Genomic DNA, 19,810 nt, shown 5'->3' with positions numbered 1-19,810 from the left:
TAGTTCAAAAGAAACATATCTGTGGGGAACTTCAGTGGCTCATCCAGTTAAGCACCTGACTCTTGATTTCAACTCAGGTTGTGATCTCGGGGTCGTGGAATGGAGATCCAGGTCAGGCTCTGTGGTCAGCGGAGAATCCACTTCTCTTCCTCTGACCTTACCTTCTCTCCTTCTGTCCCTACCCCCACTTGCACATGCATATATGTGCATACTCCCTAAAATAAATTAATCTTAAAAAAAAAAGAAAAGAAACATTTGTATAGGGAACTCTATTTCATGTACCTATCCATGAGCCAAAGGACTGCACTTTAAAAAGCCACCATATTCTAATGTTAATGAGTGTATTCATAACACAATGATAAATTCATCATATATTCATGACCATGATTACCTTATTCTTTAAAAATGGGCTTTTCCTCTTTGTTGCATTTTCAATTAAATATAGCAAAAGTAATAGGATACTTATAAGTCCTCCACTTCTCAAGAAAAGTAGGGCATTTTATGGAGTCTTATAATTGCACTCCATTGGGCAACGGATTCTTTGAGACTAAAGAAAGAGAATCTCCCAAAACTCCAAAACCTGCTTATCTTCACCAATACTGGCCAAAAAAATTAGGGGAAAAAAATATTTCTAGTAAAGTGTAAGATGATTCATCAATCTGATTTATGCCAGGAGCCAAAAAGTCTTGAATAACATTATCAAACCAAGACTCATCTGAAGTATGAAAGCTCCTCTTCACTGCTTTAAAAAAAAGTCTTATATTTCATTCTATTTTTTAATAAAAGTCAGGTTTTGACATAAAAATAAACTCAAAATGGATTAAGGACCTAAATGTGAGACCTGAAACCATAAAAATCCTTGAAAAGAGTAGAAGCAGTAATTTCTCTGACATCAGCTGTAACAATATTTTTCTAGGTATGTCTCCTGAGGCAAGGGAAACAAAAGCAAAAAGAAACTACTGGGTCTACATCAAAATAAAAAGCTTCTACAGAGACGGAAACGGTCAGCCAAACTAAAAGGCAACCTATGGAATGAGAGACGATACTTGCAAATGACATATCTGATAAAGAGTTAGTACCTAAAATAGATAAAGAACTGATATGACTCAATAGAAATAATTAGCACAATTAAAAACACAAATAATCGGGGGTGCCTGGGTGGCTCAGAGGGTTAAGCCTCTGCCTTCGGCTCAGGTCATGATCTCAGGGTCCTGGGATCGAGTCCCACATCGGGCTCTCTGCTCGGCGGGGAGCCTGCTTCCTCCTCTCTCTCTCTCTGCCTGCCTCTCTGCCTGCTTGTGATCTCTGTCTGTCAAATAAATAAATAAAATCTTAAAAAAAAAAAAAAAACACACACAAATAATCGATCAAAAATGGGCGGAAGACATGAATAGACATTTTTCCAAAGAAAATATCCAGACGGCCAACAGACACATGAAAAGATGCTCACCGTCACTTATCATCAGGGAAATGCAAATCAAAAACCACAAAAAGAAACTATGTCACACCTGTGAGAATGGCTCAAATCAACAACAGAAGAAAACAAGTATTGGTGAGGATATAGACAAAAAAGGAACCCTTGTGCACTATTGGTGGGAATGCAAACTATGGCAGCCATTCTAGAAAACAGTACAGAAGTTCCTCAAAAAGTTTAAAATCAAATTACCATATGATCCAGTGATTCCACTACAGGATATTTACCCAAAGGATATACACACTCCTAAGTTCACTGCAGCATTATTTACAATAGCCAAATTACGGAAGCAGCCCAAGTGTCCATCAACTGATGAATGGATAAAGAAGATGTGGTATATATACACAACAGAATATTACTCAGCCATAAAAAATGTCATCTTGCCATTTGCAACAACATGGATGGATCTAAAGAGTATAACTAAGTGAAGTCGGTCAGTTTAAAAAAAAAAGACAAATACCATATGCTTTTGCTCATGTGTAGAATTTAAGAAATGAATGAACACATTGAAAAGAGACAAACCAAAAAACAGACTCTTAACTGTAGAGAACAAACTGATGGTTGCCAGTGCAACAAACTGATGGATCCCATGGTGAGGGGATGGCTGAAAGAGGTGAAGGGGACTAAGAGTCCATTTATCACGATGAGCCGCGAGTAATGTATAGCATTGTTGAATCACTATACTGTATACCTGAAACTAATACAATGCTATGAATTGACTACCCTGGAATTAAAATTTGAAAAGAAAAAACAGGCTAAAAATATCAGGTTTTGACAATCATTATTTTTCTTTTTAAACCCACAAATAACATCCGATGCCAGCCTTAAGAGCAAAGTAAAGTGAGCAGAGTGCCAACCAGGGAAGAGCTCAAACCCAGCTTCATTCTAACAAATTATGTGGCCTAGACCAAAGCAATGACTTCATGTCTCTGCACCTCACTTCCTTCCATCTTTAAATGATGGGCTTGAATATAACATTTAAGGTCTCTTCTAGCTATAAAGTGCAATGATTCAGTGAGATTCTTTCAACTTACTTCTGTTCTAAAAACATTAAGTGGTTTCCCAGGACAGCAGTCTTCCCTGATTTTATCTTCTGCTTCGGAGGCAAATTTGACTTCTATGTGTTCTAGCTAAACAGAAGGAGGGAAAATGAAAGTCATTAGTATCACTTAATATGATTGAAATTAATCATCACCTCATTTCCCCAAAGAGCAAAACTAGGTTCTTCACTTAACACTAAATGGTCTACGCACTCTTCAGAAAGCCAGCCAAGCACAGGACAGGAGTGAGAGAGCACTCTGAAACTCAGGATCAAATGCTCCCACAGCAAAACCTTGTTTGAAGAGCAAGAGACTAAATCGTTTAAATGTCCACCAAAAAATAAATTCTTTGATTAAAAGTTTTAAGAAAATGGTTTGTGCAATTTTATTATTTTCAATACAAACATAAAATGAAATCTATAATTAATTAACATTGATCTTAAATGTCTCACAGTATTATTTACATCGCCATGTTTACCACTTTCTATAATGAAATCTGGCATCTATCGGTATAAGAGAAAATAAGAATTAGCATAAAAGGCTTCTGCTTGAATAAGTTCAGAAATTTAGCATTTGAGGATAAAGGACTTCTGCTTAATTTTTTTTTTAACAAAAGACTTTCACTTAATAAATGAAAAAACTCAGAAATGTAGCATATTGGATATGCCTGATTATAAGATGATGCTCAATATAAGGGGTCCCCATTGTCCCAGTTAAAAAATTCGAAAACTTTTTTGACCTCCAGGAGTATATATGAACATTTAGAAATATAAACAAAGTAAGTATCTACCAATATCTATAATTTATTTAACTCATTTATAATTATATGATATAAAATGCTTATTTAGAAATAACTTTCTTCCATTACCATATTTCATGGAACAACTTTATCCAAAATCTAAACCTGCATTTTTTAAGTTAAGTGTCTTGTTATTATAACAAGAACCAGGTTTTTTTAGTCCTTTAAAAGTTTCCTAGGGCAAATTCTCTTTCCTTCTCCCTAAGCTGAGAGATAGCATTTTTAGAATCTATATATGAAGTGACTGGTGCAGAAAAATGGAATGAGGAGAAACTCCCCAGATAAGTCAAAGCTATCGGTAATGTTTTTAGTTCTTGAGTTGAAGATTCATGGGTGTTCATTACATTACTAACTTTAAAACAAAACAAAACAGCGTCAGGCATGGACCTATGATAAGATATGAAGAAAGGATTCTAATTAAGTCAGTTCTGTAAATCTGAGGTATAAACGGGAAGGGAGAAAAAAGAAGCAATTCTTCCGTAACATGAGAGGTGTCTAACGTATTTGAATATAAGATCTCCCCTCATATTTTTAAAAGAGAAATCTGGGAGGAAAATATAGACACATACAGTTAGTATTTTATGTATAAAATGATTGATAAATGGAATAAGATCACACTATTTTTTCTTCCTGAAACTTCTATCCACCCCCCTTTCTGTTTCCTTCTAAAAATATTTTTGACAAGTGTATCTGGCAAAGGTACTAAACACAGAAGATATTTACAAAAAGCTTTATTATAAAATGAAAGAACTGGATTATATTTACTATAGTTAACTAAATCTTTGGCCCGTCTTACCTCAAGGGAATTGGTCAGGTAGACTATATTCTCCATCAGCACTGCCTGCTCATCAAATTCTAACTGCAAATCCAGAACACGAGGTCCCATCTTCTCCAGATTTTCCTAATAGCCAAAAGTTTTGAAAAACAAAAATCACATTAATGTTATTTTGAAAAGAATCCACTTCCTCCAAAGCAATCATTCTTCCCTCAATTGATAAAATCTTCAAATTTGAACAGCTAAAGGAAAGGCCTTGGACTCATGGTTTCCCTTATCTGTGTTTGCTTGTTAATGAAATTATTGGCTCAGAATAATTATCACTTCAAGTATGATAAGATTAAGGCAACACTGAAAAGACTGGAAGAATAAGGTTTTCATTTATAAAAGAAATATGATTTTGTCACTGTTTATTTAGAATGAATTAATATGCAAACCCAAAAAATTCACTTTGACAAGGAATTAAACAAATATACAGAAATATCTCTTCAGGTAACCAAAAAGAAAAAAAAAATTTTTTTTAATTTTCTAAAATAATACATCTTTAAAGCTAGTTCAGAAAAGAATGAATTAATAATAAACAAAAAAATTTCTACAAATAAAAAAAATTCTAAGTCTTATGGGTACTGAGATAATCCTGTGGCATATGAAAAACAATTTCTTATTCTTTTTTTTTTTTTAATATTTTATTTTTTATAAACATGTATTTTTATCCCCAGGGGTACAAGTCTGTGAATCGCCAGGTTTACACACTTCACAGCAATTTCTTATTCTTATTTTCTTTTTTTTTTTTTTTTTTTTTTAAAGATTTTATTTATTTATTTATTTGACAGAGAGAAATCACGAGTAGATGGAGAGGCAGGCAGAGAGAGAGAGAGAGGGAAGCAGGCTCCCTGCTGAGCAGAGAGCCCGATGCGGGACTCGATCCCAAGACCCTGAGATCATGACCTGAGCGGAAGGCAGCGGCTTAACCCACTGAGCCACCCAGGCGCCCATCTTATTCTTATTTTCTTGAACATGAAACAAAGTATTTGCCAAACAAAACGTGACCTTCAAGATCCAAGTTCACATGTACAAGTATTGTTAATTACGTAGAATGTGCTGCACTGATATGAAAGTGACCTCACATGATTCCTAATATTCCCCCTTCTCATTTACTGTCCAAGTTGTTTCTTTTTCTTTGAAAAAGTACCAGGAGCCATTTTCTTATTCTCAGATTTAAAAAACACTTTGCAAGTTTCAAACCATTAATATGCCTAGCACATACCCAATATTACACACAAGAAAATATTATTGGTGAACCAGTTCTAACACTGATTTTCTTTATTTTTTTTTTTTAAAGATTTTATTTATTTATTTGACAGACAGAGATCACAAGTAGGCAGAGAGGCAGGCAGAAAGAGAGGAGGAAGCGGGCTCCCAGCTGAGCAGAGAGTCCAATGCGGGGCTGGATCCCAGGACCCTGGGATCATGACCTGAGCCAAAGGCAGAGGCTTTAACCCACTGAGCCACCAAGGGGCCCCCTAACACTAGTTTTCTAAAAGTCGATTCTTGAATCCTGGTTATTTAACTACAGAACTTTTCAAATCAGTTTCACTGGAATCTGTAAAGTACATCATCAAACTGAATTGCCTTTGCAATAAAAAATGAAATATTTTTGACACCTGGGTGGCTCAGTGGGTTAAGCATCTGCCTTTGGCTCAGGTCATGATCCAGGGTCATAGGATCAAGTCCCACATCAGGCTCCTTGCTCAGTGAGGAGCCTGCTCCTCCTTCTGCCCCTCATCGCTGCTTGTGAGCGCTCTTGCTCTCTCTCTCTCTGATCTTCAGAGAGATCTTCAGGGGAAAAAAACCCACAATGAAATACTTTGTTGAATCCACATATTGACAATAGATCTGGCATTCTGATCAATGGCACTAGCTAAAGTAGGGAAGCAATGAATTACGAGGATATCGGCAAATGTGTTATAACTTGATTGGTGTAGGTCAATCCAAGATTCTAAATTATTTATGAAACTTCAAAGACCATAAGGCTCAGAGAGTTGATTCTGATGTAGGAGAACAAAAAAGCTTTCCTAAGAATACAATTTGCTCAGTGGGGAGCTAGAAGTTTTGGTCATCATCAGGCAGGCATCTGTAGACCAGAAGATTCAAGAATGAATCTAAATAACCACTAATGGGGTGACTAGGCGGCTGAGTTGTCAAGCATCTGCCTTCAGCTCAGCTCTTGATCCCAGGGTGCTGGGATGGAGTCCAGCTTCAGGCTCCCTGCTCAGCGGGAAGCCTGCTTCTCCCTCTCCCAATCCCCTTGCTTGTGTTCCTTCTCTCATTATCTCTCTCTGTGTCAAATAAATAAATAAAATCTTAAAAAAAAAAAAACCATAAAACTATGTTCCTAGAAGCCTAAAAGACACTAATTTACACTTTAAAAAAATATTTACTGAGCCTATTCTTTGATGGAAACTATTAAAGTGTGTTAAATATATTATTTAATTTACTTCTCACAGCCCTCCTAAAATGTAGGTTCTATTAATTTCCTCATACAGATGAAAAACCACGTGACCCAGAGAATTTAAGAGAGTTGTCGAGGGTCTAAAAACTAAGAAGTGACAGACAAAAAGGATTTAGAACAAGATTTGTCTGACCCCAGAGCTTGAGCTCTTACGCAACATATAGCCTTCTTTCTGTTTCTCTAAGAAATCAAATAAATCTGTTATTTCTATGAAGAAAGCTGAGTCTAATGCAATGATTCTCAATGGGAGAGGTGGGGGTGGGAGCAGATTATGTCCCCAGAGAAATTTAAGAATGACTGAAGAAGTTTTGGTTGTCACAACTTGAGGGGGTGAGGAGGACATTCTATGGGCATCTAGTGGGTAGAAGACAAAAACACTGCTAAACATCCTATAACGCACAGGGAAGCCTCCCCCCACAGAGAACTCCTGGCCCACAATATCAATAGAACCACTGCTGAGAAACTCTGGTCCAACCACGATAAACAATGTTTATCCTGTTAAGCTAAACCTATACAAATGTAGTATCTTCGTTCCAGTACCAGGATCTAATAAAAACACCCCAATGTAAGCCAAAAGAATTTGCCTCCCTGCCAAACAGAAAAGAAGGTAGAACATAAAGAGACTCATTTAGTGAACAATTCTAAATCAGTTTTTCTTCCATAATGCATATTTCCAAATACTCAGCAATTTTACAAATAAACCCCCAAAATGATCACTCATTTCTCCCAGCTAGTGATCGAAAAGTACTATTTTTAGCAGATTACCTGGAAGAGACTATATCCAAAGTTTTCCCCTCCCTCCACTATCCTATCTAATCATTACTCGCAGAGTAATAGCTGCACGAAGTCCATAGCTTACCTTAATCATGGCAACAAACGGCATCACTTTCTTCATGTATTTCTTCAACTCTGGCAAATTGCCCAGTTCACTAGCAATGACTTTGTTATCAGGCAATTTTCCACTGTTGGCCTAAAAAAAAAAAACATTGGGGAAGAATGTGGAGAAAAATATTTTAAAGATAACACACAATAGTAGATGTGCCCATAGGAAGTCGGCCAGACACAGAATGGTGGCCTCGACCAGTCCAATAGAAAACAGTAGAAAAGAGAGCAGCCCCGTGCATTCTAGGGAAGTGAAAGGTGAACGTGTAATACAGAAGGGAGTCTCCCATTTCCTCTAAAGTTAAAAGATAAATGTTCTTTTTTTTTTTTTTAATCTTTTTTTTTTTTTTTTTTAAGATTTTATTTATTTATTTGACAGAGAGAAATCACAAGTAGGCAGAGAGGCAGGCAGAGAGAGAGAGAGAGAGAGAGGAGGAGGCAGGCTCCCTGTCGAGCAGAGAGCCCGATGCGGGACTCGATCCCAGGACCCCGAGATCATGACCCGAGCCGAAGGCAGCGGCTTAACCCACTGAGCCACCCAGGCGCCCTAAAGTTAAAAGATAAATGTTCTTTATGGTAAAGGAGAAAATGGGGCATCTTGTTGAATATTTAATTTTTTCTTACACTAAGAACACCTCTAGGATTATAACATTAGATCTTGTCGGGTAAGAAAACAAAATAGTCTTATAGAGATCTTGTTTGTCTCCAAACTTGTAAAAACACTCACTAGTCATATCAAAATGGAAACTGTGTAACTATCATACAAGATTTATAGAATGTCTGCTTTTGAACACTCTTCCTTATAAACTGTTACCACAAATGTGGGGAAAAGAGTCTCTGGCTGGCTATCTACCTGTTAAAAATAGTATCACTTCTATCTAGCCACAAATAAATGCCTGTATCATGTATCGTTAATATGCACAGAGTCCCAAATATGCTGCCTGAATTTAAATTCATTTCTGCAAACACAACTGTCCCCTTTGACAGAGTGAAAAATGAAGCAAATGACCTCAGAATTTTGGGTGACTTGTTTTTTCCCTATAAAAGCGTGGCATCGAAGCCAAAGATTGGGAATGAATCTAAATGAAAAGTAACGTATAGTAAGACTTCAGTCAACGTTTACTTTTAATTCTAACTTTTACTAAAGTACACTGGGAAAATATTTTCTCCACTTATCAATGTGCTGCTTGAAAATATATATGAAAGAGAGAAGAGCATAGGAAACACTCCTTCTTCCCCTTATATCACCAAAAAGGTGCCACATACAACTTAAGAATATCCTCCATGATCATAAACTTTCTTTCCGTTCTTTTGAATGAAAACAAACAAAAATTTAAAAGAACACTGATCATTCCAAATAATGCCAAAAGATGATATTACTTTGAAACCATGTATCTAATAAATAATTACTAAAAAAAAAACTATAACTTCTAAAAGAACAGCAGTTTTTAATAAAAGATGCATTTTTAAATATCTGGGACATACATTCTATATTTGGTTCTCCTACTGCTTCCCTGAAAATGCTGTTACGGATATATAACCCACAAAGGCATGACATCATTTTTCTACCCACAAAAGCGGCTTTTACTTTTTCACTTGCCATTAAGTCAAAATCTGTAAGCAATTCTAAGGACTAAATTCTATTTCTTTCTTTCCTTTTTTAAAAAATTTACTTATTTGAGAGACAGAGAGAGCATGAGAAGGGGGAGCTGCAGAGGGAGGGAGAAGCAGGCTCCCACTGAGCAGGGAGCCTGATACAGGGCTCAATCCCAGGACCCTGGGATCACAACCTAAGTCGAAGGCAGACACTTAACCAACTGAGCACACAAGTGCCTCTAAATTCTATTTCTATTATATACAATCAAATGAGAAGGCAGCTTTCCATAAAAATAAGCTCACAAGGAATACAAAAACACTAACTCTTCTCTTTCAATTAAATTTCCAAATGTAGAAGTTTTTCTGAGTATTTTTTAATTAACTAAGAAAACTTTTGAAAGAAAATTTCAATAAAGTCCTCAAAAATCAAAGCTAAGGATTTTCCCTTCAGTTATCACTTCATGCTTTGTCCATAATTTTTGGTTTTTTTCTCTCTCCTCTTCTGTCAGTGCACCTTAACAATTTGTGTCTATCAATAACTCTTAAAAACCCCAACAAAAATTCTACAACATATACTTTGTTTCCATATTGTGAATGTGAAAGAAAAAGGTAGATGGATTTTTTTCTTCAGGAAAACTTAGAACTATGCTTAAGTATTGTGTTTCCTTTAAACACAACAATCATATTTAACAGCTACTTACCTGACAAAGCCAAAAACACCGAGCTCTCCATTTCTATGGGTAATTATTAAACTGACCATTTTGTTTTAAATTACTCAAAAGTCAAGCTTCAATTTTTTGAAACATAATGAGGTGAAGGCTTCATGAATCCCAGTGTTTAAGTCAGAACAAACCCGAAGGCAAACTCAGTTCTCTTGCTTCATGATTTTTACCACATATGAGAAAGTCCCACACCTTTTAATTACGTGGGACTAGATCCACTATATTTTTGTATGGAAGTTTCAGAAATGATAAAAAAGACGGCAACTTTTACAGTAACTATTTCAGAGCCAGCACCGCTAACAAAAAAACACTCCATGTTTAAGAGTAATCCCACAAAGTTGCCCGTGTCCTTCTCTAAGACATTGCCAACATCCTAAAAACAACAAGAGCACAGGCAGCAAGCAACAACGCGGGCGGAACGGCTGCTGCGAGCATCACCTCAAAGTGATTCCGCAGCACTGACAGGGTGGTATGTTGCCAAGAAGGATAGTTCTTTGCCACGTAGATGGTGCAATGTGAAGGTTTCTGAGGTGGCTGCTTGTCAGTCTTCTACAGGGCAAAAGAAAGGGAAAAAACATTTTATCACTCTTGTATACACCAAAAATGAAAGATCCCTCTCCTGGTATAAACCACTATTGCCTTTAACATTAAGAAGCATACACATCCTACAAAACTGCATTAGCGATGAAAAGAGCCCGACACATGTGAATGACAGTTGTCTTAATTTTCATTACTAGTAAATGTTACCTGACTAATCACTTTAAAGCAACAGCCTTTAAAAAAAAAAAAAAAAATGCCTTCACCTTCCCCTTAGCTGGCATCATATAGTTCTTGAGTCGCAATCTAAGGTCATGTGCTACTTCCATGAGATACTGTGAGGAACGTATCAAGACTTCATCCACGGGACCTGCCAGGGGCCATGAAGCACTCATAATGGAGTCAGGCTTTAAGGGGGAGAAAAAAAAGTTCAGTGGGCTCAAAGCCATGCAACTATTTTATCGTTCATGATTACAGTTCCATACCAAGACTACCATCTGTAATTGCGTGCTCAGAGTTCAAACCTGACTACCCATAACACACTTCCACAGCCCCTGATCTAATGTTCCCTAGAATTCAAGCTGTGAAGTCTGACTCTACATTCCTAATTAGCATCCATTTGTACAAGCATATTAATACCCACACACATATGCTCACTTTCAAAGAAAATTATGTAATGCTAATTTGCCTAAATTTAATCATTATTATATAAATTATATACACTCAGGTTTTTACCCTATTTAATACATCCAGTATTGAAAGTATAACCATTCGGTATATGCATCACAAGCACATTTTTACAGTGTTCATGTGTTAAAAAATACAACAGAGCCTGGCTAATAAAGATGAAAAGAAATTATTAAGCCAGCCAATCTGTTTATCTGCAACCCTAGGAGAAATAATTGCATTTATCCTCACAGTAAGGATGCTAATATAATATCCCTGAATATGAAGCCCTACATATGCCAGAAATTTTATATAAAACAAAAATATATGCAAATATACACTTCCCTCTTTGTTTATAAGCTGCTCCTAACAGTCGTTTATATCTCTCTCAATATTTTCACCTTTTTAACAGTTGGAAAACAGTCTTAGTTATATAGTATTCAAATCAAATGTATTTTTAAAATATATTCAAATGTATTTTAACATTTTCTAAAAAGAATTAGGTGATAAACAAAATGCAGTCCCGTGGTTTTAAAATATTTCCATGTGTGTATATAAATACGCATACTCGATAAGTCCATCTAAACAGGAGTAGTTTCAGTACAACCTGTTGTAATAATTAGGAGATGACGGATCCAACATTACTCCTGAAATATCGTTTTCAGTCTTTTCCTCTTAAGTAACATTATTATTGTATTTATTTAATAAGGCCATATCAAACAGCCCACAACATCTCAACCACATATAGGTACCTTTCCCAGGAGTGTCCAGATGTGCTCACACAAGTGTGGACAGAATGGAGCCAAAAGAAGTGTCTGAACTTCAATAAAGCGGAACACAAGGTCTCTGTGCATCCCTTCTATGGCCAGTTCACGGTATTTATCTTTCGCAGCCTGCAAGATTTGAAATTATTTGCCATTTTTCTCCCCATACTTCTTTAAAATAAAATTAAAAGAAAAAAAATCCAGTGCCTCTATTTTAATGCATTTTTAAGCTTTTAGTCTTTCAAAATTCCATAATGAATTCTCATAAAGGTTTTACTTCATTTTTTTTAAGTAATCTCTACACCCAATGTGGGGCTTGAACTTACAACCTCAAGATCAAGAGTCAAAGCTCTACAACTGGGCTAGCCAGGCCCCCGGTTTTTCCACATTTTTAACAACTTGCAATTAAATGCATATCAATCCTTGTTAAAGGATATTATGGTTTTATATTAATGACTCTCAAGAAAATGTATTGTTTTTTTTTTTAAGATTTTATTTATTTGACAGAGAGAGATCACAAGCCGGCAGAGAGGCAGGCAGAGAGGGGTGGGGAAAGCAGGCTCCCTGCTGAGCGGAGAGCCCCATGCGGGGCTCTATCCCAGGACCCTGAGATCAAGACCTGAGCCAGAAGCAGAGGCTCAACCCACTCAGCCACCCAGGTGCCCCAAGAAGACATTTTCTAACAGACATAGAAGTTGTGTATTAAGGGCTGATGATACCCTCAACAGCCTATAAGAAAGATATTAAGTATCGAAAAAGGCTATAAATAGGACAATTGCTATGTTCAGCACTTATCCTTATTTAACCACATCTATGAAAACCAAGTTACATAAATCCCAATGTGATATTTTACAAAACTGATTGAGGAAACCTACATTTTTTTTTAAGCCCTTGAACTGCCAAACTCGAGGAAACACTGACACCTTGTGGAAAACATCAGAAAGTGCTTGATTTCAAACTAGGGGTAATCAATTACAATTTCGTCTTATGTTTTTATCAATTTAAAAATGTTCTCCTGGGGGCACCTGGGTGGCTCAGTCCATTAGGCATCTGCCTTCAGCTCAGTCATGATCCCAGGGTCCTTGGATAGAGCCCCGTGTCTGGCTCCCTGCTCAGGAGGGAAGCCTGCTTCTCCCTCTTCCTTCTGCTCCCCGTTTGGGTTCTCTCTCTGTCAAATGAATGGATAAAATCTTTGAAAATTAAAAAAATAAAAATGTTTTCCTGGAAAATGTGGCTGACTTTTAGACTTAACCTCTTTACTGACTCATAGCTGAACTATGAAACAAAAAGATTTATATTAAATAAATACAACAGAGAATCAAAGAAAATTATTTAAAACCACAATTCACTGAATAATTTAAAAACTGCTTGACAATATTTTCAGTCTCCACTCTAGATAAATTAACATTATAGCAGAGGGGAAAAGGGTGAAATACATCATAGCCACACTGATGTACTTTATAGCCACTAAAAGAAGAGCCTACCTGAAACTCAAAAAACCCTGTTTTCAAAGCTTCTTTAAACATCATCTTTTCATAATTTTGATCTGTTTTTATAATTCCTGCATTCATCTCACTATAGAATAGGGAAAAAAAGGTTACTGAGTTTAAATGCAAGTACACAAAGATATAAAAAACTGCCACATATACTAGTCAACAGTAAAACAGGAACACCTGAAACATTTAAGACTGCTCAACCACAAAACCACTTAACCACAAAACAGTTAACAATGTTCTTGCCTAAAAATTTCTGGATGGAAACTTTACTAGGAAGCCCAAAATGCAACATGAAAACGGCTTAACAAAGGTGGTCAAGTTTACTTGCTGCATTTAAACAAGTGACATTGAATATTTAAAAAAATTTCTCTTGCTACCAAAGGCCCTTCATAATTTAGCCTAATCTGGCCCCAAAGTGTCTGATCTACTCTACCCTTCATGTACTGTACCCCAAATAAATATCATATCTTTCCATGGCTTTCTCCTCTCCCTGTAAAAATCTATTCTTCAAGAAACCCAGAATGCACATGCCATCTCCTGTAAATTCCCTCCATCCCCATAACTACACTTGCGATGGGTTCAATGAGTGATTTCTTCTGCTGAACTAGAGTAAAGGATCAAGTCCCATTCATCTTTTTTAACAGCAGTTCTTAAGATGGCTCCTGATACAAAGATGATGATAAGTGTTTTTTAAAAGAAAAAAAACTGGCATTTCTGTTTTTCTCCTAATCTATTTTTCATTTAACCATTCTGTCCTCTAATGCAGGAGAGCAAGGTAAAGTGTCTATGAGCAAGGGCTTTGGAGAAAGAAGCAAATTCATAACCCCCAAATGGAATTACTAGCTTTGAGGCATTTAATAAAATATTTAATTTTTCTAAGCTTCAATTTCTTTAACTATAAAATAGGGAGAATAATAGCTTTATCATATAAGCTGTGAAGCTAAAATCAGATAATGGATGCAAAATGCTTAGCAGAGTACCTAGAACAAATAAAATGAATTGTAATGAATAGCAGCTATTATTAACATCTAATTTATTTTAGGAGGAAAGGAAAAAAGAAAACTTAAAAATGCAGGAGGACTAGGCAACTCTAAAGTACCATGGGCTGGAGTCAACAGATTACCTGGCAAAAACTCTGTCATTGAAGGTGCTGGCAGGCCCACTTCTCAGGCTGTCCCAGTTGGCCAGCATTTCTTTCACCCACTCCACCCAGGTGTACAGACGGAGGATCCCTGCATCGGCCATGGCTTCCACGAAGTTAGCATCTTCAACAGTGTCACCAGCATCAGCCAGAGCCAAACGCATTCCTGGAGGAAGAGGAGGAGGACAAAGAAGCAGAAGCAGAAGAAGAGGGTGATCAAGTGATGATTTTAAAATGTGGTTAGTGACTATCAACAATGTGTCCAACCAGGTATACTGCAAAACCTACATCAAAATTAAGAAATAGCAGATGCGGGTGCCTGGGTGGCTCAGTGGGTTAAGCCGCTGCCTTCGGCTCAGGTCATGATCTCAGGGTCCTGGGATCGAGTCCCGCATCGGGCTCTCTGCTCAGCGGGGAGCCTGCTTCCTCCTCTCTCTCTGTCTATGTGTGATCTCTCTCTGTCAAATAAATAAGTAAAATCTTTAAAAAAAAAAAGAAATAGCAGATGCTTTACGGGACTGCCATGGATCAACAACAAAAATAAGAGCCACCAAAAGTAGGATCCACAGAGTTGTTCAAATCTGGGAATCACCTATGTATTGATTTGCATATACTTAGCATCAAAATGTGTTTGTTCCAGGCAACTGGATGAGTTAATGAGATAAAGTGGTCCTGAATGAAGGAGAGTAAGAAAATGATAAACTGGAAATACAGATCCCTATCAACATCTCAGCCTCATTTAGAGGCAGCAAAATATTTTAATGCATGAGAGAACACGCTGGTGCCTTACATATACAAAAATATATTTAATTTCTTCTTTCTAAAAGCAGGTACTGCTAAGTTTTCTAATAAAATTGTACTTTTGTAACCAAAATCTTCCATTCTAAAATATTGAAAAAAAAAAAGCCTAATTAAAGTACAAGACACCCTTACAAAGGGACACTATATTAGGGCAAAGGAGTGTGGAAAACTCTTTACATTTCAATATGGAGTGATCTCAAATATGAACTGTTAAGTGATAAAGGAGAAGTTCAGAAGAGTGTATTGCTTTCTACCATCTGCGCCTAAAGTAGGGGGAGATGAGAATATGTAACATTAAGTTACGGATGGATTAAATATGCTTTACAATACGCAAGAAGCTCAAAACATTTCATGTTTTTACTTGAAATAATTTTATACTTAAAGAAAAGGTCCAGAGACAGCAAGAAAATAGACATAAATGATTTAACAATCTTCTCTAATGTTAACAACTTACATAACCATGGTTTCCAAAACCAGAAACTAACATTAGTACAATACTATTAACTAAACTATAGACCTTATTCAAATTTTACCAGTTTCTCTTCTAATTCCTATTTCTGTTGCAGGATCCAATCCAGAAAACTACCTTACATTTAATCATTTTATCTTCTTGGTCTCCTCAAATCTCCTCAGTCTTTGTCTTTCATGACCTTGACATTTTTGAGGAGTACTAGTCAGTTATTTAACAGAATTTCTCCAAACTTGGTTTGTCTCATGTTTTCTCATGATTAGACTGAGTCTATGAACCTCCGGCAAGAATATCACTAAAGTGATGCTGTGTGTCCTCTCAGGACATCACTATCAGGGAGGTGCATGACATCGATAGGACTTATTACTGGTGTTGCAAGCTTTCGTCACTTAGGTAGTCTGTCAAGTTTTCTCAACTGTGAACAGTTTTTCCTTTTGTGATTAAAAAAAAGTCTTGGCAGAAATACTCTGAGAATATACAAACATCTTGTTTCTTCCAGAAACATACACCCATTGATTTTGGCAACCACTGGCAGATCTCGCCTGTAACAATTATTTGTGATTTCTGCCTAATGGTGATTTTGTATTTCAGTCAATCTTCATACATTTATTAATATGAATTCTTCTGAAAGGAAAAGCTGTCCTTACACCCCCACTTATTCATTTATTCAACTATTATTTAGATCAGTATGAACTCACAAATATTCAACCTATTCACTGGGTTACAATCCAACACTACCATTTATTCCTTAAATTGTTCTAGCTTGGATAATTGAGAGCTCCTTCCAGTTAGCTCCTGTACTTTCTTTTTTTTTTTTAAATCACTGAGTGCTCATCATAACAAGTACATTCCTTAATCCACATCATCTATTTTGCCCATCCCCTCACCCACTCCCCTCTGGTAACCATCAGTTTGTTCTCTATCGTTAAGAGTCTCTTATGTCTTCTTTCCCCTCTCATTTTCCACAGCCCCCTCCCCGGTCATACAGTCATCTGTTTTGTTTCTTAAATTCCACATGAATAAAATCATATGGTAATTTGTCTTTCTCAGACTTACTTCACTTAGTATTATACTCTCTAGCTTTATCCACATGGTCGCAAATGGCAAGATTTCATTCTTTTTATGGCTGAAAAATATTCCAGTGTGCATGTGTGTATACATATATCTTCTTTATCCATTCATCAATCAATGGACACCTGGACTGCTACCATATCTTGGCTATTATAAACAATGCTGCTATAAATATAGGGGTGCATATATCCCTTCAAATTTAGTGTTTTTATGTTTTTTGGGTAAATACCCAGTAATGTGATTACTGGATCATATGGTAGTTCGATTTTTAATTTTTGAGGACCCTCCATACTGTTTTCCACAGTGGTTGCACCACTTTCCATTCCCAACAGTGTACAAGGGTTTCTTTTTCTCCACATCCTCACCAACACCTGTTGTTCCTTGTGTTTTCGATTTTAGCCATTCTGACAGGTGTAGGTGATATCTCATTGTTTTGATTTGCATTTCCCTGATGATGAGTGATGGTGAGCAGCTCTTCATGTGTCTGTTGGCCATCTGAATGTTTTCTTTGAAGCAATGTCTGTTCATATTTTTTGCCCATTTTCTAATTGGATTATTTGTTTCCTGGTGTTGAGTTCTACAGGTTCTTTATGTATTTTGGATATTAACCCTTTATTAGGTATGATTAGCAAATATCTTGTCCCATTCTGTAGGTTACCATTTAGTTTTCTGGATTGTTTCCTTCTTTGTGCAGAAGCTTTTTATTTTTATTTTTATGTAGTCCCAATAGTTTATTTTTGTTTCTCTTGCTTTGGGGAATCTATCTAGAAAAAATTTGTTATGGCCAATGTCAGAGAAATTACTGCCTATGCTCTTTTCTAAGATTTTTATGATTCAAGATCTCACATTTAGGTCTTTAGTCCATTTTGAATTTATTTTTGTGTCTGATGTAAGAAAGTGGTCCAGTTTCATTCTTTTGCATGCTGCTATTCAATTTTCCAAACACCATTTGTTCAAGAGGCTATCTTTTTCTCACTGGATAGTCTTTCTTGCCTTGTAGAAATAAAAAAATTTTTTTTAAGATTTTTATTTATTTATTTATTTGACAGATCACAAGTAGGCAGATAGGCAGGCAGAGAGAGAGGAGGAAGCAGGCTCCCTGCTGAGCAGAGAGCCCGATGCGGGACTTGATCCCAGGACCCTGAGATCATGACCTGAGCCAAAGGCAGAGGCTTTAACCCACTGAGCCACCCAGGCGCCCTGCCTTGTAGAAAATTAAATGACCATATAATGTTGCATTCATTTCTGGGTTTTCTATTCTTTCCATCGATCTAGATACTTATTTTTGTGCCAGTACCATGATCTTTTGATTACTCTGTAAGCTCTGTAATAGAACTTGAAGTCCACAATTGTGATGCCTCCACCTTTGCTTCTTTCAAGGTTGTTTTGGCTACTTGGGGGGTCTTTTGTGGCTCTATGGAAACTTTAGGATTGCTTGTTCTAGCTCTGTGAAAAATGCTATTGGTGTTTTGATAGGCAATGCACTAAATGTGTAGATTTCCAATCTATGAGCATGGAATATCTTTCCATTTCCTTCTGCGATCTTCAATTTCCTTCATCCATGTTTTATAGTTTTCAGAGTACATGTCTTCTACTTCTTTGGTTAGGTTTATTCCTAGGTATCTTATTATTTTGGGTGCAATTGTAAATGAGATTGTTTTCTTAACTTCTCTTTCTGCTGGTTCATTACTGGTATACAGAAACACAACAGACTTCTGTACATATATTTTGTATCCTGAGATTTTACTCTGTGTATCAGTTCTACCAGTTTCTTGGTGGAGTCTTTCAGGTTGTCTATATGCAGTACCACGTCATCTACAAGTTGTGTGACTGCTGTGGCTAGGACTTCCAGTACTCTATTGAATGAAAGTGGTGAGAGTGGACATCCTTGTATAATTTCTGACCTTACAGGGAAGCAGGCTTACCGCTTCTCACCATTAAGGATGATGTCAGTTGTGGATTTTTAATTTAAGACCTTTATTATGTGGAGGTATGTTCCCTCTAAACCTTTGTTCAAAGTTTTTTTCATGAATGGATGTTATACTTTTTTTCAAATGCTTTTTCTGCATCTACTGAAACAATCATATGGTTCTTACCCTTTCTCTTACTGATACATCATGTTGATTGATTTGTAAATAAAAACCCAGGAATAAACCCCACTTGACCATGGTGAATGTTTTTTGTTTTGTTTTCTTTTTACTATATTGTTGGAATCAGTTTGCTAATATTTTGTTGAGGACTTTTGCATCTATATTCACCAAGAGATACTGGCCTTTCGTTCTCTTTTTTGTGGTGTTTTTATCTGGTTTTGGTATCAGACTAACGTTGGCCTTATAGAATAAATTTGGAAGATGTTCTGCCTTCTCTATTTTTCAGAACAGTGTAAGAAGAATAGGTATTAACTCTTCTTTAAATGTTTGGTAGAGGGGCGCCTGGCTGGCTGAGCCAATGGAGCCTATGCCTCTTGATCTCAGGATTCTGAGTTTGAGCTCCACACTGGGTACAGAGATCACTTAAAAATAAAATCAATCAGTCAGTCAATCAATATTTGGTAGAATTCACCCATGAAGACACCTGGTTCTGGACTTAATGCTTGTTGGGAGTTTTTTGATTACTGAATTCAATTTCTTTGATGGTAATCAGTCTATTCAAATATTCTATTTCTTCCTGTTTCAGTTTGGGGGGTTATATGTTTGTAGGAATTTATCCATTTCCTTTAGGTTATCCAATTTGTTGGCATACAGTTTTTCATAATATTTTAATTGTTTCTGGTGTTTGTTCTTATTTTTCCTCTTTCATTTGTGATTTTACTTGGGCCTTTTCTCTTTTTTTGGTGAGTCTGACAGAGGTTCATCAATTTTATTGATTTTTTTCTCAAAGAACGAGCTCCTGATTTCATTATCTGTTCTACTGGTTTTTTTTTAGTTTCTATATCATTAATTTCTATTCTAATATTTATTTTTTCCTTTCTTTTGCTGGTTTTAGGTTTTGTTTGTTATTCTTTTTCTAGCTCCTTTAGGTGTAAGGTCAATTTGGTTATGGGAGATTTTTCTCACTGCTTTTTT

At 36.4% G+C, this 19,810-nt stretch overlaps 1 protein-coding gene across 2 annotated transcripts in view; it reads right to left on the bottom strand.

The window, feature by feature from the left end:
• LARS1 (leucyl-tRNA synthetase 1) overlaps positions 1-19,810 on the bottom strand; it is a 71,280-nt gene that overhangs the window by 6,198 nt on the left and 45,272 nt on the right. For both annotated transcript variants that reach the window (XM_032336289.1, XM_032336290.1), the window contains 8 exons: positions 14,387-14,570; positions 13,252-13,342; positions 11,756-11,896; positions 10,604-10,744; positions 10,239-10,349; positions 7,460-7,570; positions 4,110-4,214; positions 2,509-2,604 (listed from right to left, as the gene is read on the bottom strand). In XM_032336289.1, coding sequence (XP_032192180.1) covers positions 2,509-2,604; positions 4,110-4,214; positions 7,460-7,570; positions 10,239-10,349; positions 10,604-10,744; positions 11,756-11,896; positions 13,252-13,342; positions 14,387-14,570 — 980 coding nt within the window. The remainder of the gene's footprint in view (positions 1-2,508; positions 2,605-4,109; positions 4,215-7,459; positions 7,571-10,238; positions 10,350-10,603; positions 10,745-11,755; positions 11,897-13,251; positions 13,343-14,386; positions 14,571-19,810) is intronic.

This window comes from Mustela erminea, chromosome 3 (genome assembly GCF_009829155.1).
Source record: "Mustela erminea isolate mMusErm1 chromosome 3, mMusErm1.Pri, whole genome shotgun sequence".
NCBI lineage: Eukaryota > Metazoa > Chordata > Mammalia > Carnivora > Mustelidae > Mustela > Mustela erminea.
The sequence above is the reverse complement of the archived record's forward strand: the minus strand, read 5'-3'. Positions and strand labels throughout refer to the sequence as shown.